Genomic DNA, 24136 nt, shown 5'->3' on the forward strand with positions numbered 1-24136 from the left:
TTGTTTATTTCTCCATGCACTACATTCTTTCCAGGCTGTTTAGTGCTCCCCTTCCTCAACCAAACTGCTTAGTGTGTCACTCAGGCCGCCCAGTAACAGATGAGTATTGGCTGGGTGCTTCTTATGGAAGCCTGTTGCTACCAAGAAAAGCAAATAAGCAGATATGAAGGCAGGCAGGCAGAAAACAAAAATTATAAATAATAATCATTGTAACAGTTTCTTACCTTTAACAAAGTTATTTTAAAAATTATCAAAATTCATATTTAGTAAATTAAATTTTTGAGGTGATTGTCAAAAACAGCTTAGCTGGATGCTAAACTGTGACAACCAGTATCACATCACCAAAATGTTTTTATTGATTAATTAATTAATTCATTCATTAGGTGAAAAATTAACTAATTCGGCTTCATTCTTGATACATATAGGTAGGGCAGGGACAAGGGCAGTTAAAAACATTGGCACCGGTGGTTAGAATAAACACCATGGTGGTAACGGTCACTCTACGCCACTCTATACTTCTGTTTTAAGTATGATTAATTTGGAAATGAACAAAAAAAATAAAGGAAAATATGAGATAGAAGCCATTGTTATTCAGATTTTTTATGATGATGATGATAATGTGAGTTTGTGACAGCCCTATTAATTTCATAATTTTTAATTGTTTAAATTTGTTAGTGTTGTAAATATAAAATATAGTTCTAGATTGTTTCCCCCTTTTATATAAGCTACAATTTTACACATCAGTGAACTCCTTTTTAAAACACATTGTTTATTATGACTTTTATGTAATTCCATTTCATTTGAGAGGTTTTTACCTGCTGGTAAATTGTCTTGTTTCTAGGAACAAAAGCACAAAGGATAATCAACGGGCTTACCATAATTAAATTTTTCATTTTTATTATTTTTGGGGGTGATGGTTTAAATATATAATTTGTTTTCTTTTTAATTTTTTAAAATTTTACTTAACTAATCTTTTCTCCTTTTATAAAATGTTGTTTTAGTTAACTAATGCCATTGCTTCATGTACCTGAATTCTCTACACTGAGAAATGAATGACTGAAGTTACGTGTGCCATGATGCTCAGGCTGAGTGGGTGGGAAGGCTGAGATGGTTTGGACATATGCAGAGGAGGGATAGTGGATAAACTGGACAAAGAATGTTGAATACATGGGTGGAAAGGAGGAAGACCACAGAGGAGGTCAGTGGATGTAGTGAAGAAGGACACGCAGAGGGTTGGTGTGATAGAGGACAATGCTAGGGATAGGGTGAGATGGAAACTGAGGTGGTGACCCTTAAAGGGAGCATCTGAAATAAGATACTTTCATAAGTTATTTTTTATTTACTAAGTAAGACATTTTTTTTCATGAAAAATAAAATTATATTTTATATGTGATAATTTTAATGATTAAAAATACTTGAATTTTGGTCAACTGATAGATGGATTCTTTTTTTTATTAGTTCGATGCCCTCATTCATTAATCTTTCTTTCTTGCTGGCATCAGTGGGCTTCCATACAATCTCCACTTACACCAATCATAACAATGAAAGGGGGCGGGGCCACATTGGGTTAGGTTGTCACTCTCATTGGGTAAATAACAAACCACCCACTTATTTTGAAGCCTGCCGTTTAGGAGTCACGAGAAGTTTAACGGTTAGAGAAGCTCAAGGAAAATGACACAAATGAACCGGATGAAAACGGCTTCACTGGAGTGGTTCTGACAAGCAGACGACGCCCGCTTGTATCACAGGTGCCGTCCCGTACTTTGTTAGCCCACCTGCACTCGGGGCGGCTCGAGGAACCGCTGTGGCTGCTAGCGAAGCTCGTTAGCCGCTAACCACCGAAGCTAGCGAGCTAACTAGACGAATCGCCCGACCAAGTGGCGGGCGTGAAGCTAACCACGTCAAGGCTGGTTTTGGAGGGCTGGTTGGCTGAATTTATTCCGTTGAGGAGTTTATTTCCGCCCTTCTTCTACAGTGCTGCTCTTCTTCCCCGTTTCATTGTGTCGGAGCGTCCTGACTGCATGCACGCATGCTAGCAACTGCCACAACTGGCTAGCGTAAGCTAAAGTGGCAGTTTTTGTTTTTGTTTTTGACGCTGTCGCCGGTACGAGATTTCGGAACGCGGTTGTGTCACCATGACGCGTGGTTATTAAGTGGACTTTTTAAATGTCGTGCAGCCCCTCTAGGAGAACCAGACGCGGAGCATGCAGGAGAAGAAGAGAGTCCAGATAAGTAGATAGGGGACGCGACCGAGTTAAACTGGACTGCGGAGTCGATTCGCCTCTGATTAGGGATTGCATTTTGGTTGGCCCTGACAGAGAAAGGAAAGGATGAAGAAGTTTTCGAGAATGCCAAAGTCTGAGAGCGGTGGGCTCGGAGGGGCATCCGGGTCCAGCTCCAGCTCCGGAGTCAGCAGCTACTTCGGGAAAGTGTTTTCAGTCGGCCGGTACCAAGTCACCGTGGAGGAGCTTGTTGCAGAGGGTATGTATCGCACATGCAGCTTAATGATGGTAACGGGTTTATTTTATGGCTCGTGTTTGTTCTACTGAACATCTCCTTGTGATAGAAGTAGGTCGCTCTCCTCTTCCAGGCAGTTGCCACTTAAACTGGGACACCGGGGATTTGGTGCATGGCTAGAATTAAAGCTTTCCCCATACAGCTGTGGTTTACATCTTGCTTTAGCTGATCCAAGACTAGGGGAGTGGAGAGGAGAAGGTGTGGGTTGCCCTCGGGGTCCAACCCTCCTGTGTCAACATAAAGCAGTGTAAAAGTCACTTTTGCCTTATCGAGAGTCTTTAGCAAGGGTTAAAACAGTTTTGCCCTCTTTAAAGCATTTGTGTAGGGCTTGTTTACAGCAGCAGTCCTGTCATTGGGTACAATGCAGGAGAAGATTTCTCTCTAATACGAGAGGGTACTCCCGTATTAGAGAGAAAGCCACACCAATCAGATGACCCCCTGTGAGCAAGCACTTGGTTATGGTGGGAAGGACAAACTTCTTTTTCTTTTTTTTTTTTTTTAACAGGAAGACTTCTCCAACAGAAATGGGCTTAGGGTGGGGCTCCCATCAGGCCTAGCCTGATTTATTTAGTTATTTATTTTTGGTGGGGAGACTAAGGGAAAAAAGCAAGCTATAAAATATTAAAATAAATGTACAAAAGCATTAAACATAGAAATCAAGAAATGGTGTTAAGCACATATGCATAGTCAGCTAAGAATGACCTACTCCAGGTTAGGACAGGAGGTACACATTATTAATACACACTACAGTAATAATTAGGAATGAACTAGTTTTGAAAGACTGATTTCCTGCTGTAGCTTGTTTTGAGATATTACATCTAAATGTGTGACACATAACTTTGAAATTAAAATCTTGAGAATAAAAACATTTTATCTAGTTTCATTTATCTATGCTTAGTGTGTGGTCACTTGTCCAAAAGCACCTGTTAAGCTGAGGAATCCCTGAACTCTCTGGCTGTGTGGGGAAATTTAAATCAAAGTAGAAGTCTTTCAGTCTCAAGATGTAAAAACCTACAAATGTGAACTTTTTTGTTTTTCCTTTTTTTGTCATTTAAATTGAGCTGTGAACTGTGTTGAAAACTTGGTACTGACTTTATTTGGCCCCTGGTTTTGCCTGCTCTCTACCACTTTTGAAGATGTGCTTTGCAAGACTTCTTGGAAAGATTTAAAAATTCCTTCCTGATTTTAACAACGCTTTGTGTTCAAAAATGTGTTCACAAATGTTGAAACCACCTCCAAGCACATTCAGCCAGCCGGGCAGAGACAAGAGGAAGTGTGGAAATAAACAGCTTTTGAGCAAGAGTTACTGGTTCACAAATTGTCCAGTGCTTATCAAAGCATATTGATTGAAAACATAATTAGAAACTTTAAAGGTAATTCAGCCAATTAGACAGCTAATTAGTCCTTAGAGTGGTTTTGTCAAACATGCAGCCCAAAAGCCACAACCTTCAAAACAATGGTGTCAAAACTGCCCCACTGGATGAGTTTGCAAAGAAGTCACTTATTTCGGCAGTTCCTTTTCTTTCAAATTCATGGTGTGGTAATGCCAGCTTCCCTACAAATACCTACAAAGTTTAAAGTATTCCTAAATATTGACCAGATATTTACCAGCCTTGATTTAAGAGTAAAGATTTTACACACATCAGATATTGTTTTGATGTCAATCAGAAATATGCTAACATTTGGTTTTAGATTTTACTTCGGAAAGGTGGATATCTTTGCCCATTACGACGCACACCACTCGAGACGTTTTTGTGAATACTTTTGATGTGAAATGTAAAATCAATCTGGGAGGGGGAAGAGAATTCCTCTTGTGTAGGAAGCAGTTGTTTTTGCCTTTTTGTTAGAGGATAATGTGACTCTAATGAGATATTTCTGGGAAAGTGTTCTAAGAGATCATTCTCAAAATAATACATATAAATATATTTATGAGTAGCCTTTTTTTCTTTTTCTAGTTCCCCCTCACTGCTGACTTCTTATCTGATCACACTCAACAGCATGTTTGACACTATTTTACTCGATTGCTCAGATTTTCTCCCTGCTGTTTGAGGACTAATTTAGTCAAAGGGTGAGCCCTAAAACTAAGCTTAATCTGGGACAATTTTAAAGGAAGTTTAACCTCTCTGGTCCCACCTAAAATTAACCAGAAGAGACATTATAATCAAACATATTTCTCATCTCAGCCCATAATCGTTCTGTGTAAGCCTGTGCTAAGTGCCTCAGTGGTGACGAGCATGTCTCTTCATGCAGCTGTAAACACGCTGTAAACTTGATCTCACTCGCCCAAATTAAAAACAAAACAACACAACTCTTCCTGCAAGCAGTCATGAGTCTGTGTCATCATATAATCATGTGCAGTCTGTGGCTGGTTTTTCTGCACTGTAACCTTTGCTCATCAGTCTGTCCCAAGCTAAAGAGCTGGGTGTCTGGACTGCATGGTTAATCATATAACAGAATATTTAATTTCACCAACTGTGCCTGGTACATTTGAAAGTAGATGAAATGTTAAAGTGGAAAAAGTGCCGGTGCCCGTGTGAAAGGTCTGTATGAAGGTCTAAAATCTGTTTATGGCTGTGAATAAGCGCTTCATTGCAGCAGTTTTTGTCTCTCTGAAACTTTTACTTCAGCTCGAGTAAAGATGACTTTTTAGTCTAGACCAAACTTGAATTTGCTGCGACTCATCTGGTCTTGTGATGATCTAGAAGAAACGGGAGGTTTTCATAGGTTGGTGGTTTTATTTTATTTTTTTTATCTTTGTCTCCGGATTTCTGCTGTCCCTCTTGAACAATGTTTTGGTCGGTTGTGTGCTTTGACTGATTGCTCTCTTACAGTATATTTCTGTGTTAAATTTATTTGTCCCATAACCTAACATGCACCTCCCTGGAAATTTAACAACATGTTGCCATTGACGCTGTTCATACAGGTATAAATACTGGCAATGGTGTCGGCCGCTGGCATAAGCCAAGTCGTAGACTCGACGTAGATTCATTACAGAAGCATAATACAGGGATTACTGTTGTCTGCGTGTTGTCTTATCAGGACAAGCTGTGTTGCACTTTAATCTAAGGCTCCTGGATTAGTGCAACCGCCATAATCATGATTTTGCTTCTTAATAACTATAGTTTAAAAAATTTAGCACAAATGTATAAATTAACATTTTTTTTAAAGCACCTGGGAGAGGGCAGCTTTATAAAATTTAAAAAGACAAACATGAAATGGTAATGTATGTTTGTTTACTATCATTGAATTTCATTAATGTGTCTGTTCTCTGTCCAGTTAAGTAGCTTTCTGATATGCAGTGTCCAGTGTAATACTTTCCCATACTGGCTCAGTAGATCAGAATTAATTTATATACATAATCTAAATTTGCAAAATTACGACTTACAAAGCTTGTTCCCTTTGAGACCCATTTTTCAGGTGTCAGTGAGACAGTTGCTGTCAGCCTTGAGCAAAGTTAATAAGACACTAATTTAAAGATTGATGCAAAAAAAGGCGGTTTTTGTTTCAACGTGTTCTTCATTCTCTAACGTTGTTGCTGTGTAAAACAAAACAGTGGAGGACAGGAGCAGCTGAAAAGATACTTTTTTCTTTGCAAATAATCTTTGTGAAACAGATGATTTGGCAAAGGACTCTGTTTGCTGCTTCGCTGCCTCTTTGAAGCTACCTCACTACCCCTTCTGTTTGTTTCAGAGAGGCTTCGTCATAAATTATGACACCGACCAGACTCGTGTATATATTATCACAATGTTGTCATATATAAAAGCCCTGTATTTGTTACAGTGCTCGTCCCATGCTCTAACCATTCAGCAATATTGGACCTCCAACCACTAACCAATGCTTGCTTAAATGTTTGCTGAGGTTTCAGTAGAGCTGGGCGATATGAGATTTTTTCATATCACGATATGTTTTTTTCATTTCAGGCGATAACGATATCTATTACGATATAAGCCAAATAACTATATTTGTAAGATTTAATTGTGCCGTTGCTCACAAGTAAAATGTGAAATAATCAGCAGCTTGTTTTTATTTAAATATTTATTTCCCATAATAAGTTCAACAGGGTAGATGTACTTAAGGAACATGAGACTTTTTCAGATAAATAAAGGCAAATATTGCAAACTACACAAAAGGCAGCCGCTAAAGCGTTTAAGTTTCAAAATAGAACAAACGAAACAGACTAAATTGTCAATTCCACTTAGAAACAAAATATTAATTCTAAAAATAAATCTTAGTTTGTTTTACAGAAGAACAGACAAAACTGACTAACTTTTGTCAACATCAAATAAACTGAGAACTAAAAGGAAATTCTCAATCTCTCCTTGTTGTATAGCTGAGCTTTTCAAACAGTTTTAACAGTTACTTTAGTCTGACAAAAGCCGAATGACGAATTAGCGCTTCCAGTCAGAGACTGAGGCTACGTCCACACGTACACGGGTATTTTTGAAAACGGAGATTTTCCGTTTTCGTTTTAAAAAATAATCCCGTCCACACATAAAGGCAGAAATGAAGGAAAACGCTGCTATGAACATGCCAAAGCAGCAGGTGGCGCTAGATTCCTAACCGTGCAGAAATGTTGGCCAATCAGAAGTCTAGAAGCCTCGGTGGGAAAAAGTAAACAAAGCTGGGGCACAGAAGCAGAACCGAGTCGTATGTGTGGAGGGACTAACTGTGTGTATATGTAAGCATTTAAACACTGCAGAGAGTAGAATTAACAGTAACAGTATTGTAGAAATTCATTTCACCGAAACAATAACGTGGCGCACAGTGTGACGCATGCACCAGTTTACTGTATTTCCAGACTTGCTTTCGGCACAATTTACAGTGCACGCTACTCTATTTTTGTCAGACTTGAAATAGCCGAAATACCTTCACACTACGGAACTTCTATGGCTCTTCCGTTCGACAATCTCTCCGGTATTGGAACCATCATCTGTTTTCTCTTCGGTCACGCTCGGTTGATTTTTCTAGTCGGCACACTCATTTCCTCCATTACCCGCTGGCTGCTTCCCAAACAAACACACGTGCGGCTTGGCACTTGTGCTGTACGTAACAAGTCACGCAACGTGACGCTGCGGCTGTGATTGGTTCGGCTCTGCGCTACTTAGTTTGGATTGGCTGACCTTTTTTTTTTTTTTTTTTTTAGGAGGACAAGAGCGGCGAGGTCTATCGCGATAGCTTAATTTCTCTATCGAGTAAAAGTTATATCGCGATACATATCGTTATCGTACTATCGCCCAGCTCTAGGTTTCAGGGTTTGTGGCCAGAAAAGCTTGATCTGTTTGATCTTTGGTGAAAATGTTGTGTTACCTGCTCAGAGATTACAAGGCAACTTTGCACCAGGGCACATTTAAAAACGAGTATTACAGTTACAGTTGTACGCACTAAGTTGTCTTTTAGCCGAACAGCAACACCGATGCACAGTCAGGATAAACATGAGCAAGCACATTTCAGAATGTGCATTTGTGTTAAAAGTGAAAACAAATTCTGAATCAATTGCTGAGTCTGCATAACACGGGTTTGTATATGTGTAAAGTGAAACTAGTCCTGTAATGACAGCAACACAGTTGGGTTAAAATTACATGTGAGGCAAAGCTGCAGCTTTAACACTGGCTCATATTGAACTTCCTGCTATCGTAATCTGTTCAGATAACCCACATTGCATCAGTTTGTTTCCTGTCTTTTCATGATGCCTCCACACATCTAAAGATAATGAGCCTCAAGTCAGCAGAGACCACGGTTCTTGACTTGACTAAAACTAGATTCCTTTTGAGATTATTTCCTCTCATAGTCCTGGTGGAAATTCACAAGAAGAAAGCTGTTGCATTAGTGTGTAATGTTTGCTCTAAAAGGAAATGAACAAAGTCAAAAACACAAAAGAGGAAAAACTTACGATGTTTGATTTTATTGGAATGTCAACATGAGAAAAAGACTGACTTAAGACAGCACAGGCTAAGTTTTATGATCCTTATCCTACAGTTAATGAGGTTTACGTTTTCAGCAGACACTATAATAATAACTAGACTATACCGTTTATGGAAAAGTTGCAGTTGGATGTTTGTTAAAAATCTGAAGGGAATCTATTATACTTGTATCATAAAAATGACAAAGGAGGAAAGAACTAAAAAGGAAGGGTTATTAAAAAATAAATCTGTCGCAACTAAAAAACTGAAAATGAGATTTATGAGCATTTAAATTTTTTCTAAAATTGACAAGTGAACTGTTTTTATCTCACGTTGTGATGAATTTATTGTGTCATTAGGTATTTGTCTGCAACACTAAAATCACTGGAAAAGTCTTTAAAAAGACATACTGGAAGTTCAGTATGCTCAGTGTGTAATTCTGGGTCACTCATGCGACTGATGTCAAAGTACTGAATGGATCATGTGAGGTTTTTTAGAGTGGCTCATCTCTTGGTACCTCATTCAGCTATTATCCTGCAGCTGTGCCTGTTTAATGAAAAGCACGAGATTCCTGTAAAACCAAGCACACAGTTGTAGTTTGTAAGAAAATAGAAGCTGGGGCACTCCGCATAAAATCAGTCAAATCTGAAATGGTTCCAGGCTTCCCAAAATCACTTAATTTTTCAAAATCTGTTCAACAGCTTTAATGTTTTTAATGGAGCCATGCATATTGCAGTGAAATCACTAAAACAACCACTTCAAATGTCACAATCTAAAGCTAAAATAGTATTTTGTTCATAGTGAAGCTGCACTAATTTAATGTTTATGATGAAAAGTAACAGAAACAAGCACCGGTGCTCTGAATGTTGATTTGGTTTCTGATGATTAACTGGGGAAAACTTAAAATTGTGAATTTTTGGGGAAACCTTGATGTCGTATATCACCATGTAGGTAGGTGGCTGGTCAGAACAAGTTATGATGTAATAAAGGACTCCTTTTCACTGTATTTTCATACCCGGCTTATCTTGTAACGGTGTTTCCCTTTGCATTGCAAGACTTGCATGTGTTTTTCAGTCCTGAAATTTACATGGATATCTCCTGTAACGTTACGAGGGCTAAAAAAAATAAGTGCTGTAAAAACATTGCAAGTTGAAAAGTGCTTGAGGTCTGTAATACCGAAAATATTCCCATCATGAAGGTAAAATTTTGCTAAACTTAAATTTAAGTTATTATGTAGGATTTGGTTGAATTTTGAATGATCATACACCTTTGTTTTTAGTTTTTTTTTAAAAAGTGCAAATTTCAGTCCCCTCAAAATAAAATTTTGTGAAGTTCAAAAGTTTTCTTAACACCATGTGTTTATCTTTTGGTTTTCCATTGAGACATCTGCCCAGCTGGACAGTTTGTACCCTCAGTCATTTCCCTCCACTCCCTCTTTAGCCTCTGTGGTTTCTCTTGAGCTCTGTGCGATGCTGTCTTCAAGAGGAACACAGAAGCAACTTGTGAGAACAGGATGCATCTGTGAGCAAGTCACTCTTTCTCTCCTCTTTCTTATCGTGCACACTCCCCTGTCAGGGGCCTGTCGGAAAAGGATAGAAATTAATTTGATTAAATATGGGCTTGGGATAAGTCTGCACTACACCCAGTGGCCAGTTTTAGCTACAATTCTGAGATCTAATATAGAAGTTGCACAGTTATTTAGTGCTCTGTGAAGGTGTTAATGTTTAAAACAGTCTTTGTACTGATTCAGTTAATTTGTAGTTATATTTGTGCTGCGATTAGGAGGAAGTGACCAGACCTAAAATTTGCTGCACACTAATTTCAGCAGTGTTACACAATTAGAAAGGATATACCACTGAAAGTTTATTAACTGGCAGACCTTTGTACGAGGCCATTACAGTGAAGAGAGAGCAGCTCAAATAATGACGTTGCAGAAGTAGACTGAAATGAGATTCTTCTATAGGGTGGCCAGGCCAAGCCTTATACATGGCTTATTTGGTGTCGTTTTGGCTTCATGCGCACATCTTCATTTGATCGAGTTGAGGACTTCACCATTTCAGTGATAAGTCATTACAGGGATTCAGAGAGAGGAGAAAAACTGCAGCAGCTTTAAAATATTTAGACATTCTGGGGAAACCCACTGAAAATCTGTGATCACGTTGGGTTATGTCTTCTTCCTGCTGATGCAGTTGTTGTGAATTGTGACACCTTATTGTGTCTTAAGCACCAGTGGTTATGATGCTGCACTAATGTCACAGTTGGCACACGACAACCAATGCTGTGACCATCAGCACGGCTCAGGGAGGGAGCTCAGACCAGTTGCTGCTCTTTTATATTGAAAGTAGGTAGTTGAACTGGTTCTGTCATCTTGAGCAGGATGTCATTGTGAATCCAGAGCTTAGACATCCCATGTGACCCCGGGCTGCTTTGGGATCTTTCAGGAGGAACTGGAAAATGTTGCTCTGTAAAACTGGAATGCCCTGTTTAGCCTGCTGCCGGTGCGCCCCAGCTTCAGATAAGCAGAGTAAATGCTTGGATAGACTCTGTTGATTCTACTGTATTGTCAATGAAAGGGAATGTATCTTAAGTTTACAGCCCCTGACAACAAGGTCAATTAGCCTGTCTTGTGTATTTCACAGCTATAAAAGCTGGGTCGGTGGCTTTCATTACTCAATAAGTTTTGTAGTCAATAATTTTCTCTTTTCACCTGCAGTAAGCACAGGTAGGTCGATTTAGGAGTGTGCATTATGACAAATTACTGTTTTACACAGCAGACACCTGCTGCATAATTGACAACAGAAGAAGCTCCTCATAAGTGGTGTTGATGATGGTCACGTTTTTACAAGCGTTAAATTACATTAGCTTGGGTTTCACTGTACAGAAGTGAGTAAAAGGGATACTGTGATCCTTTTGGAGCCGCACAGTCACAATCTCCTACAAGTTGTCCCTGAGGAGGAGTCTGAAATTTCATTTAGCTGATGCCTAGCTGCTGTTTGTAGATTTTTGCAGTTCTGGTGGAAAGCACATTCTTGTTATCATGACTTGTGTGTGGCTGATTACAGACGAGGCACAAAAAATGTTTTAAGTGATAAATGAACTGACATGACATGTGTTTTGTTTTAGTTACCATGCTAAACAAGCACATTTTCAGAGAGCAGATGATGTTACTTATCAATTGAAGCCTCGTGCGTACATTTTGCAAATGTGATTCTTCTGTTGTAGGTTTTTCCAGTTGGATGTGCTGTGTAGGCAAAAATTCAATAAAAATGTGTTGACTGTAGCTGGACAAACTGTCTCTGGCTAATAGCCCTGTAACTGCAGTCAGAATACGTCATTAAGCTGTTTGCTGAGCAGACACTGAGCATTTAGCAGGTAAACTGCCTCTGGAACATATCTTGTTGCATAATGGCTCCACCAGACCACCGGCCATAACAGGACTGCTGTACCTACCACCTCCTGTAGGTACAATTCAAACTGTTCGTGTTGGCATGTGTTTGTAAATTCTTGGTAGAAACATCACTGCTGCTTTATAATTAACAGGAAGACCTTGGGTTAGTGGGTTCACTTCCTATGTTTGCAGTTTTACAAGCACATTAACTACAAGGTTATAATTCATCAATGCCTTGTTTAATGAGGGTCACCTCCACCTTTTAAGCACATTTGCTCTTGTTTTTCATACATTTTTCTCCAGTCTTTTTCATGTTGAAAGCTTCAAAGCAAGCTCATATCTCAGCTGACTAGTCTCCACATTTTACGTAACACAAGGATGTCGTAAAACACAACTTAACATGCTGACTTCACACACGTTCTGTTTGGTTTCACCACAATCTTGAAACGTATGCAGTTGGGGCTCTGTAAGTTACAGGCTCAAGAGTTGACAGCAACGTAGGATTTTCAGTCGTGACAGGGACTACGCAGATCACGTAAACAGGAGAAATGCAAACACAGTTGTCACGCAAATTGAACCTTGTTCTTTGCCACTTTTGATCTGGACCGTTGTCACGTGTTCACCACGCAAGCTTCACTACTAGAAATTTGCAGAACAAATTTATCAATGCAAATGAGGTCACATGAGAGCAGTTTGCAGAGTATATCTGATAAGTTCTTCAGTGGGATATTCTTCAGCAGCTTTGTGTTAGACAGGGGAAAATAACAAATGAAAGCTCATGCTAAATTAAATATACTGCAGATATATCTGCTTCCTTTTTGGGTCTGACACAGTTAAGATAAAAGGAAAAGAGTTTGGCTTGGGGCTGAGCGCTGTGGTTGATAATGGAATTAAGTAACAGTTTCTTTCCTGAGGTAGAGCAATGGAAAAACTATACTCCTAAATTTGGTGTGTTTACAGTAATACTGGTACGGACTTTCAAACTGAATACTCAATACTTCCACAACTTGGCAGGTTAGTGGTTTCACCATAATAATTTAAAGGCTCTACACACCTGAGTCAATGACGGGTGTTTAGGAGGAAAAAAAATTAAGCTTCAGGTGACCTTGGTCAGTTGCAATGAAACAATGTTCACACAGTCACTTGCACACAGTAATATGTATTCACCCCCATCCACCAAGGCAGAATGCAATCAACCAATTAGGAAACGCTAACTATTAGGCACATCACACATGTGTACTGTTGGTCAGCTAACTTGAACATTAGTTTTGTAATTGAGCCTCTAGAAGCCAAAAGAAAACACACATTTTTAGCATTTCATTTATCAATAACATCCGGTCACAATACTTAAGTTTTCAAACTTGAAATCGAAAATTGTTCTGTGTCGGGACAAAAAGTTGCTCTTTCTCTTCTAGTGCAAAAAAGACCATATTTATAGGTTTTCTGAGGTAGTGCTGTGCTTCTCGTGACTTGATTCTGGTAAGGTAGACCACCACTATTTCTTCTTAGTTGCTGGTAGACTTTTCTCAGCTTCAGTCTGACTTTTTAAGAGAAACATTTATTTATTTATTTATTTTAGACAAATAATTGTGCTGACCTGTTAAATTAACACTCTTAATGTTATGGGCAGGCAGGACCAACAGGACTGATGTTTGCTAGGTCCAGATTAACATTTATTGATAACTGTTTAACACTTAATAAAGCTCATGTGTCAATGTTTCAACAGCATCTGATCTGTTGAAATTGCTCATAAAATGTTCAGCGTTGTGAACGGCGACTAGGGTTCATGAGTTCTAGTACTAGAGAAGGGAGGGGCTGTTCACCTGAATGCCTGTCTGCCTGTAGGTCTGCGCAAAGCTGTGTGTTCATTGGAGTAAGCAAAGATGGCACTGTTGGCAGTACATGTGCAAATGAGTGTCTAATCCGATAGTCATTTTTAATATTGATTAATATCTGATTATCAGTTTTATTTATTTTTGACAACCCTGCAGCCTGATATATTTGAAGAGATGTTTTCTCCTTCTTTTACTTCTTCTGGTAGAAGAAACTGGTAATGTGGTCTTAAAGACCAGGGTACAGGAACCTGTAAGCGCTGAGATGTTTTGTTGGTGTTAATAGGATTAAAAACAAACAGGAGCAATAGATGATGGTATCCACTGGTTTCAAAGCCTCAGCTTTGGAACTTTGGAGTGGTAAGAAATCGGCTCACGCTGGACTTTTAAACTGTGCAGTGCCCCCACACTGACACAGATACTTAATAAACAGTGCTTATCTGGCATGGGTTCTAGTGCAGTTTCTGGTGCTTTGTTTTATAATGCTCTATAATAATGTTGCTCTCTATAATGTTGACCGTACAATGCTGGTCTCCGTCAAACACCGGATCAGTGTCTGTGTGCTACTTTGTGCTGTAGCCCAGCTGCGTATAAAGGAAGCAGGGATCTGCTTGGAGTGCTATTCTGCTGTTGAGCTTTAAAAATTGAATATTTAATAAGTTGAACTGAAGGAAGCAGACCATGAAATTGGCAAAATAAAACAAAATGACACCCAGTATTATAAAATGGATTGAAATTTAGAAATCACACACCATAATCATGTCGGGATGCTCAGAATATATAAATATTATATGATGTGACATAAGAGGAAATTATAACTCATTTGATCCTCCCTCTGCCAGCACATCGTGATGAAAAAGCATCCCATCTACGATATTAGCATACTGTAATGGTGATGAATGGGCACATTGTGCCTCTTTGTTGTCTTATTCTAGCACCGTAGAAAGAATGCTGGTACGACACAGCTCTCGGTCCCGTGATGGGCATCGCTGCCTTTGTGCTTGCTCATTGAGGCCTTCTGTCTCTGCCTCGCTGCGCTGCCCGCCATCCTCTTTGTGAAGCTGCAAATGAATAATTTTCTACCAATTCACCATGAGCTGGTTTGCAGCGGGCGGCGAGCCAAAGGTGGGAGTGAACTCGGGTCATGTGGAAACAGAAAGACATTGATTGATGTGGACATTCACTACAGCGCTTTAACATGAGCCCACTTTCAGTGATGGATTTGGTTTTGATCAGTGTATTGACGAATGGTGGGTTTTATGGCTGTCTCTTTGAGGCGCAGCAAACAGTTTACTGGATTTACATGGTAAATGTGTAAATTAACAGTCAGATTCACAGGATGCCGTATTGCTTCTTGTATTTTTTTGTTTTTTATTATGAATTAAATCATTGGTGGTGACCATGAATGACGACTGCTTTTTGTTAAGTATTCATTGGAAGGGACCTAATGTTAATATGCCATCATGTCTTGTGCATAAAAACACGTTTCCTGCCCTGCTGTAATGTAGAAACTAAACTCTGAACTCATTGGACCACATGATAGTGAGTCAGAGGTGTTGACCACACGACCCTGGTCTGGCATGGGCTGTTCGAAACCTGACAAACATTTATCCAATTCAGAACCATTTCATTCTTTAAACCATCTAAGCACTGCTTATTTATTCATTTTGTTTATTTTAAAGGGAGAAAACACTACAGAATAACTGGATAACTAAATTAAAGAATAAATGGAATTTGCTTTTTGCATCTATTTTGCTCTGGGTTTTGAGTATTTGCTTGTAAACCAGTTGAGTGGCACATACTGGAACACAATATCATAACAGCTTAAAGGCGAAGCTCTTATTACTGTAATTTTGCTGTTTATGGTGCCAGTTACTAGGATTTAATGATAAATGAGAGAAACACAAGGTGTAAATGTGTAATTGGCCAAAATATGTCATCAGTGATTGTGTTTGTGTTGACGGGTTTGTTAAAGTTTACATCAACACTGAAGAACACATGGTGACTATTTTGTGTGCATTTTTGGTTCCGCAAATTACATTTCTTGAACTGAATTGTTTGTGCTGATGTGTAAGTAGTTTGAGCAGAAAGGCAAAAGGGCTTCAAACTTTCTCAGCCATCAGTCTCCTCACAACGTGGCAGTGGAGTCTAACCACCCCTTGTCCTGGATTTTATTTGTCTTAATTACAACGCTTTCATCAAAGTCTGGGTTTATCCTAAATTGTGGCTCAGAGGTTGTCATGGTATTGTAGTGACGGTGATGGGATTTTTATTTTTCCCACTGAGGAAAAGAACAATCTTTGCCTAAAGTCTGGCAAGTAAAAATAAACTGAATAGTTTCTTGAAAAGCACAAAGACTTAACTGATTATCCTTTTATTTCGTTCAGCCTTTGGATTTTAGAGCACCAGCACAACTGGCCCGTACAGCGTCACCCCTTCGTCCCTCCCATTTCCATCATAAACCCTTCAAACCACTTTTGTCTGCCTGTTCAGTTGTAAACACTGCTGTTAAGGTAAGACGTATGAGAGCCGACTGCCAGAACCTTCCAGCTCAGTAATCCCAGGATGAAGAAAGTGTAGTCATCGCCTCACCTCTTCATGTTGCCTTTTATGGCGCTGCCTCTTAGAAAAGCTTTTTTACATACTTACATGTGGTTTTTTAAAGTGCTTCTCAGCATCCACTCGAGTCAGGGTAGAAGTGTGATTGACTGCAAGGCCTTGACTGCTGCCAAGTGAAAAAATAATAACTGAATATGTAATAGGAAGAGTCCAGGTTGGAAGCTGTATGAAATAACTGTTTGCAGTTTTAATGATCAAAGTAGGGATATTGTCGGGTAGATGGCTTAGTAAGGGGAAGTATTTCATTTTTCCAGAAATCTTTCTTTTAGACCTGTTTTATTTACATGACTCTAACTCCCGACATTAGTTGCCCTAAGAACCTGAATACAGCAAAGTAAAAACCCTTCAATATAACAAGGAGAACCCCCAGCAATCAAACTGTCCCCTGTGAGCAGCATGACAATGGTGGAGAGGAAGACTCTGGTGTGAGAGGAAGGAGTAGAGAGGATATGGGAATGTAGAGAAACCAACAAAACGTATGCATCGTGGCAAATAAACACATCTGGAGTGAAAAGAGGGGAAGTGGAGAAGAAATGCTCTGTGCATCATGGGAAATAATTTAGCAGTCTGCGCTTACAGCAGCATAACTAATCGATGGTTCAGGGTCACATGATGCACTTCTAACGACGAGCTTTATCAAAAAGGAAACTTTAAAGCCTCATCTTAAAAGTAGAGTGTGTCTGCCTCCTGAATCCCTATGAGCAGCACTAAAAGGGGCTCAGCTCGGCGCCTGCAAGCTAGTTCGACAGGAGAAGTGCCTGATAATTGAACGTTCTGCCTCCAGTTATTTTTCTTGTCAAAGTTTTCATGTTAAATACAATAATTGGCTTTTATAATGAAAGTTAAAGTTTCAGATACTGAAATGACCATATAGCTATATATAAGTAATCCTTATGAGGCAAATGTTTCATACTGCTGTTGATTCTTGGTTTCTGAATGTCTTTCTACTTAATGCTCTGTATGAGGTCATAGAAGGTGGACTATCCTAAAAATGGCCATTTTATGGACACTCCTCTGGCTGAGAGCACAAGACCCCCACCCAGCTGCTGTCCAAATCTTCTGTTTGAAATGACCAACCAATAAGAGAAAGGTTTGCTTTAAGGGGACTGAAAGGGAGTTAGAATTGCTTGGTTTAGACTGTAGAAAGATGCTTATAAATAACTTTTGTATCTGACCACTAACTAGGGGTGGGTTTTGATTATCGATTAAAATCGATTCTGGCTTGGATAACGTGATACAGATTTATTAAAATCCTGACTCGACTCTTAAATATTAAATTTATTTTGCCCGAAATGCAAGATTCTCAGGTTTAAACCTCACAAAATTTCAACAACCACCAAACAGTAAATGAGAGCAGGTACACGGATTCTGCACTAAGATGTAAACACAAAGCGCGGAGCCGCTGACGCATCAGAATCGGTGAGATGTCGCCTTTCTCACCCGACAGCACGGTTGGAGCTGAAAGCCGACAGCTCGCTGATTGTGATCTGTCGGCGGGTCCGCGCTTTGTGTTTACGTCCTTTTTGCGCTGATTCAGAAGCTGCAGGTTTGATCTCTCTCCAAACAATATTGACCTAACCAGCAGCAAAAGAAGATCCAAACTGCGCTTCACATAAATATCGTCATGAATTCCCTCTTTGTTTTTCTGTTTTGCTTCCACCACGATAAAATCACACTTCATGTAGAGCTCTCTCTATACTTCAAGAACAGTTTCCTGTCTAAAAATCCTATTTTCTGCATTATTCGCTTGTTTATTACGCACAAGTCTAGCGTTGTTTACAGCGCTATCGGCCGCTGTTTTTTTCCCCCCTTTGCTTACTTCCGAAAAGAGAGCCTCATTTCTGCTGTTCAATAAGCTTTTGAACAAATTTAAACTTTTTAAAATTATGCAAAATTGTGAAACTCTCAGCTGTGTCTCTAATAAAACCTCTAACTTTGCTCTGCTTCACTTCAGCAGCATCAGGTAATGTTCATATGTTGATTAATGACTCTCTTTCGTTTTTGATCTACGGCAGAATATTTTTAAGGTCGTCTGCTATAAAATCCCAGGCCAGGAAAATCTTCATGTTTTTCTGTGTCATCCTCAGCTACTTTGACACAAAGGCATCCGCTGTGATCCTTACACTTTTGATAACGTCTCGCAAGTGTCAGCTTTCTTTTTATAGATATAAAAATATGGAAATGTACTGATACGTAATCAGAGTTATATTTCTGACTGATGCAAAATTTCTGCGATTAAAATCGAATCGAATCGTGGATCGAATTGATTCTAGAAATCAGTGACGATACCCAGCCCTACCACTAACTTATATTTATAACTTGCTTCCAAGCCTGTAGTGCAAAGTGCTTTCATTAACTGGTAGATCTCACCAAGGTTAAGAGAGGTTTAGCTTAATTTGTGTAAAGAAGCAATGATTTCTGTGAAAATCTCTAAAAAGAAATTTTGAAAATAGCCAGCTTAGGAGGAACTAGAGGAAGTAATTGGAAGTTGGGCAACTTGGCCTACTTTCCTGAGATGCTGCTTTTGTGATGTGGATAAGCAGTGGTGGCTGACTACTTAAAATTAAAAAAGTATTATCTAGGTGTTCTCTCCAAACTCTTCAGGATGCCAATTATCTGCTCCCTATATGATTTTACCTGTTCTGTTTGATAAAGAAATGGTTATAAAATATTGCGTTATACAGAAGACGGATTGCCATAAAACTTCATAAAGCATGAAATTTGCAAATCAATAAACCATTTGCTGTGCTGCTGCTGTGACCATCCTCCAAGCACAGTGCTTTGGAGAAATAGCTTTAGAGTGCTGTCCTCCCTCACAGGAAATAATAATCACAGCATGGGTTTTTGCAAAGCATGAAAACATCATGTGAACAAACACGTACCAGGACGTGTCAAGTGAAAGTGAACTCTCCATTAACAGAGCTGTGAAGACAGCATGATGTAATTCAGTAAGAACACCACTCACTGCTACATGCAACACATACTTAAACTCACCTGTGCAACATGTGCACACAGTTGATGGAGAAAGCCTTTATTTTAGAAACGCTGCTTAAAATTCACCCTTCTAACTCAAATTTTCAGCCTTTGTCTTACAAAACATAAAATAATGCATTAGCTTTTCAGACATTAATCTCTGGGAAATCTATTTAACCAGCAGGTTGCCCTTTAAAATCCACAACAGATTCAGTTGTCACTGAGATGTGTGCTTTTCAAAACCCTTAACATCAAAATGCGATCTTCCTCTTAAGTTATGACCAAGTCCCAGTTCCAGATGTTGAAACATGCCAGATTTGGTGGTTTCAGCTGTTGCTCTTGTATCTGAGTATACCTTTGATTCATTTTACTTCAGCACGCTCACAGCAGCCCACTATCGCATCTGTGCTTTGGCACAGCGCCACCCTCACCTTTGACAGTTTAAAAATAGCTGACCTTGGTTATCTTCTTACTGTCGTCCTGCATACTTAACTCGAACAGAGAAGGACACTTGTTTCTTTGAAGCATTTCAACTCCAAGTAGGCTGACAACTGTGAGCAGATGAGGAACAGCTTTTAATTAAGCAGATTTGAATGTTATCTTGAACCATATTTAATCAAAAATAAAATCCAAAACCTGAATTCTTACATTTATTTGGAATTGGATGTATTACAATTTTCTATCTTGAAAGGTTTAGACAAAATGACATGGTGGTGCAGTGTTTCAGGAAAAAGTGCAGAATCTCTCGGCTGCCTGCTAAAAACAAGCCCCTGTCTATTTTTAGGTGTGAGTGTTACTGTAGTCTAAGTTTTGAGGACATACGAGAAACTGATTAAGCTGTGTCCTTAACCTAAACTGGGTTACAGGGGCGTCGTGTTTGCAGATAGATGTCAGTGTTGAAAGAGCATGAAAGATCCCGGGTTAGATGGTCTGTGTTTTGGCTACGGATGGAAATAAGGCAGTCTAACCTTAACGTTGGCTCCTAGTTTAAAATAGACATTTACTTTGCCCATACAACACAAAACACACGTTCCTTTTATATTTGATTTCAGAAATACAGCTTTGCTATAACTCAACATTCGCAAATTGCATGTTTGCAAATGTGTTGGCCTGCCAAGGAGCAGGTCTTTCTCGCATTAGTCCGTATAATACCAGCTCTCAGAGGATTTGCTAAAATACTGAGGATCAAAAAGTCATTATCGGTAATTAGCAGGAGCAGCTGGCACAGGTTGGGGAAATGGACAAAGGCCCTGAAGTCGGTTAATGAAAATCCATTTTCTGTATTTATTGTGGAAAAAATGTTGCCAGTTAGTCATTATTGAACATCTGGAAAAATTAAATTTCAAGTTATGTTGGAAATTTAAATTGGATTGTTTCTCCCGTCTTGGGTTATCCCAGCCTGCTCACTGCTCATTTGCTGTAAACTGCCCCCACTCCTCACGGGTTGCAGGGGGCAGCCATCTAAGCAGAGATGCCCAGACCTTCCTCTCTTCCAGTCATGCCCTCCATCTCTTCTTTGGGGAACACACTAAGGTGTTCCCAAGCCAGCTGAGAGCCATAATCTCCCCAGCAAAAACACGTCGGACACGGACACGCCTCCCTTTTTCGACTGAGAGGCCTGACCTCGGTCTTGGAGGGGCCAACTCACATCCCAGCCTCTTCACACTTGGCTGTGAACTGGCATAGTGTGAAGTGGAGTTTGTGGCTCTGTTGAGTGACAATCTGCAGAAAGCAGAGTTGAGAACTTCACAATGCCAAACTTGAAACCCTTTGGTCCTTGATATCTGGTTTTTAGTCTCTGTGGTCCAAATAGCTTCTTATGCTAAGTCTGTGCATGATGGGTAAAAAGCATTTAAAGGCACACATTAAAGCGTGGGTTGCAGGTTTATCTGTTGGTTTATACGACGTAGTGATAAAGAGTTACATGCATACCAACATGGATGTATATACACCCACGGGCAATAAAATCTGTGGGAAACACTGTTCACTTCTCATAGTATTTATCTGTAATGAAAATGAGTCAAGACATTGTTCTTCATGGACTTCACATTAAATATTTGTAATTTTGTTGAAGGTAAGGCTGCTTTATCATTCACACAGCCTCAGTACAGATTCCAGGAATCTTACACTGTTGATGTAAGACATTTTTAAGCTTTTTGCTTGTTAGCCAAATCAAATCTTTCCAAGTTGGATTCTTGAGAAATTAGACTTGAGGCAAATTCAGAGAAAAGGGCAAAGATGAGATTTTTTTAGGTGAATGTGGCACAGAAAAAAATTCTGCAAAGAACAACTTTTTATCCAGTTTCTCATTTTTATAATTTGAAGTCCATCAGTAACAAAGAATAAAGGCCCCTTATGTTCACACAACATTGTTACGAGCTTAAATGAAAGTTTTACTGGCTATTCCAGGCTAGTGTCTCTTATCTTCAACCCTACAACTCTTTTAGGGAGAGACTTTTAGGGGAGGGGATGTGTGTTCATGTTGGGGTACAGGGGCCTCAAAGAGGAAATACCTCAGCCTGCTAAAAATGTCCTCCCAAAGAAACGGCTTTGTGCTTTCTGTACTCAACTAGATGTTTTGCTTTTGTTTGTCTGTTTGTGACTTTCAACGACGTGTTTGAGTTTGTAGTGCTGTGGGTTGAAAAGCAAGAGGCAGAAAGAAACAGAAAGATGGTTGTACAGTGGTTTGTTATCACCGATGACGTCACTCTTCAGAAGGAGAACATCTGCGCCTCGTGCCTGAGCACAAACCATAAATGTATTGTCTTTGCATGCTGCTAAATCCCCTAATCCTCCCTCACTGAGACACTCCTATCACTTCAGAGGTTTTTCTTTCTTTCCTGTATAAAAGGCGTGCTGAGTGTCTGTTTTCTAAAGGCTGTTCAGATCCTCTTTCAAGCCTCTTCCACAGGCTGTCATGCGGGCTGTCCCAGTTTGTCAGGCTTTTCAGTGATGTCAGGGTCCACAGCGCTAGATTCAGGGCCAGGGAAAATTTTCTGGTAATTACAGCCCTCGCTCGGCACCAGGCTTTAATGTGAGTCTTCACCCCCACCCCCGTCTTGGCCTCATTGACTTGGGGTTTTCCTCCCAACTGTCATTGACAGCTGACCGTGTATTCATGGGGAACTACTTGAATCATTTCTCTGCAGTACAGATGAGCAGTAGGGGAAGTAAAATAATAGTGAGTTGTGGCTAATGGCTGATGACTCCTGGAGTAAGTCATCCCTATCCCCAGGACTTTAGTACACTGAGTGGATTTAGGAACGCCAAACCAGAATCACTGTGAGACTTTGTATTTCAAAATTAAGGGGAATCTCATTGCTTAATCTCTTCCCACAGGAGGGATTTATACACTGAAGAAGATGCTTGTTTTGAGCTTAACTATAATGGTCATACATTGTCTTATTTAATAAATTTATTTACCTTTTGTTCTTCAGTTTCTCCTCTTTCTTTTATCTGTCATCTCAGTAGCATTTTTTTTTTAATTTATATATATATAATATATTTATTTATTTATTTTTTAATACAAATTGAGGAGCTCATTTCAGCAGACATATTCTTAATCCGTTGTGTTTTGGTTATTGCTTCATGTGAGCGTCAACTTCCCCAGGACTGATGTATGCAGTTGTCGTTTTAGCTTCCTGAGCAGGTTCCTCGTCAGATTTTAGCTAAAGGACCATTTTGCATGCTGGCAACTTCACATCTTGGAAGCCTGTCTGTGTATGCTGGAGGAACTTGTTGAAATAAGCTTTACTCTCTAGGTGTGAAGATCAGTTTACTTGCAGCACTTCTTGCCGATCATTCAACACGTGGGGAATTTTGTGCATTACACGTGTTAAGCCCTGATTTTAATTCACACTACTAAAAATAAAAGACGCATAAAGCTGCTTTTATTTTTATTTGTTTTGTAGATGCTTGTGTGTGTGCAGGTGTTAGATAGCAGCTTTAACACTTTTTTTTTTTTCTGTATGTATTTTTACTTTTAAAGTTTTGGTCCTTTTAAAATTTGTTGAAGCTAGTAAGTATCCCTAATCCAGTGCAGAAATCTGCTCATAGATGTTATTGATACAAGCTGTGACCCCTCCCTCGTTCATTGCAAACTGACAAACTCACTGATCCTGGCAGCTAGAGTGGCTGTCACAGCCTCAGCCCACACTATCCTACAAACATCTTCATGTCTTCCCGCTGGCCTGGTGTGTGATTGACTGAGGCCATGTGCTCCAGGACCAGATTCCTACTAAATCAGCCCCTGGGCCTTTTGTTGCCCCCATGACTATGCCAGCCACGGAAGTAGTACGCCATTGAATGTATTATTCTCTTAAGTGGCTCTGGGTGGAATGGTTTGTTTTAGAAAGGCTTTGTGCCCAGCATACATAGACTTCCTGGACAAATGAGGGACTCCGACATGACAAAAGGGTCTTTCAGTGTACAGGAGACGGGCTTCTCTGACAAGAAATTGTTGTCTTGTCCTCATTATCAGATGCTTTATGAGGTTATTTATAAGAATTAATAAAGATGAAGACTAAAAACGCGAAGTCATATCAAATCTAGTTTAAAAGTGAAATGTGACGTTAAAAGAAGAAGCTAAAATGATTGATGGTTTTGTTACTGTTAACTATCTACAGCCTTACTGTTGTCTCATGTTTTCGTTGTTATGGCATTCAGCTGCTTCTCCAGAGAGGATCTTTGTTCCCCAGGGTTGATGTACTCCAAAGGCACCTTCTTAGAGTGCGGCAGGAGACTGTACTCCTTCTGCTGTGGAACAGAACAAGTACCAGTGCAATAACAAGTACTACTGTCAACAACTTCATTACAAGACGGATTCGGTCATAAATAATGACCAGTATGAGGGAGAGGAATCGGTTGAAGCAGACCTCCACAGATTACAAAATTAGCACAATTCTGTC

General features: G+C 39.6%; 1 protein-coding gene across 1 annotated transcript in view; it reads left to right on the plus strand.

Moving 5' to 3' along the window:
• Positions 1-1579: 1579 nt before the first annotated feature.
• bmp2k (BMP2 inducible kinase) overlaps positions 1580-24136 on the plus strand; it is a 56800-nt gene continuing 34243 nt past the window's right edge. Inside the window, exon 1 of the mRNA XM_085476388.1 lies at positions 1580-2481. Coding sequence (XP_085332514.1) covers positions 2331-2481 — 151 coding nt within the window. The 5' untranslated portion in view covers positions 1580-2330. The remainder of the gene's footprint in view (positions 2482-24136) is intronic.

Source organism: Copadichromis virginalis, linkage group LG12, assembly GCF_057382275.1.
Source record: "Copadichromis virginalis isolate Kocher_CV1m ecotype Utaka linkage group LG12, C_Virginalis_male_GT1.1, whole genome shotgun sequence".
Taxonomy (NCBI): Eukaryota; Metazoa; Chordata; class Actinopteri; order Cichliformes; family Cichlidae; genus Copadichromis; species Copadichromis virginalis.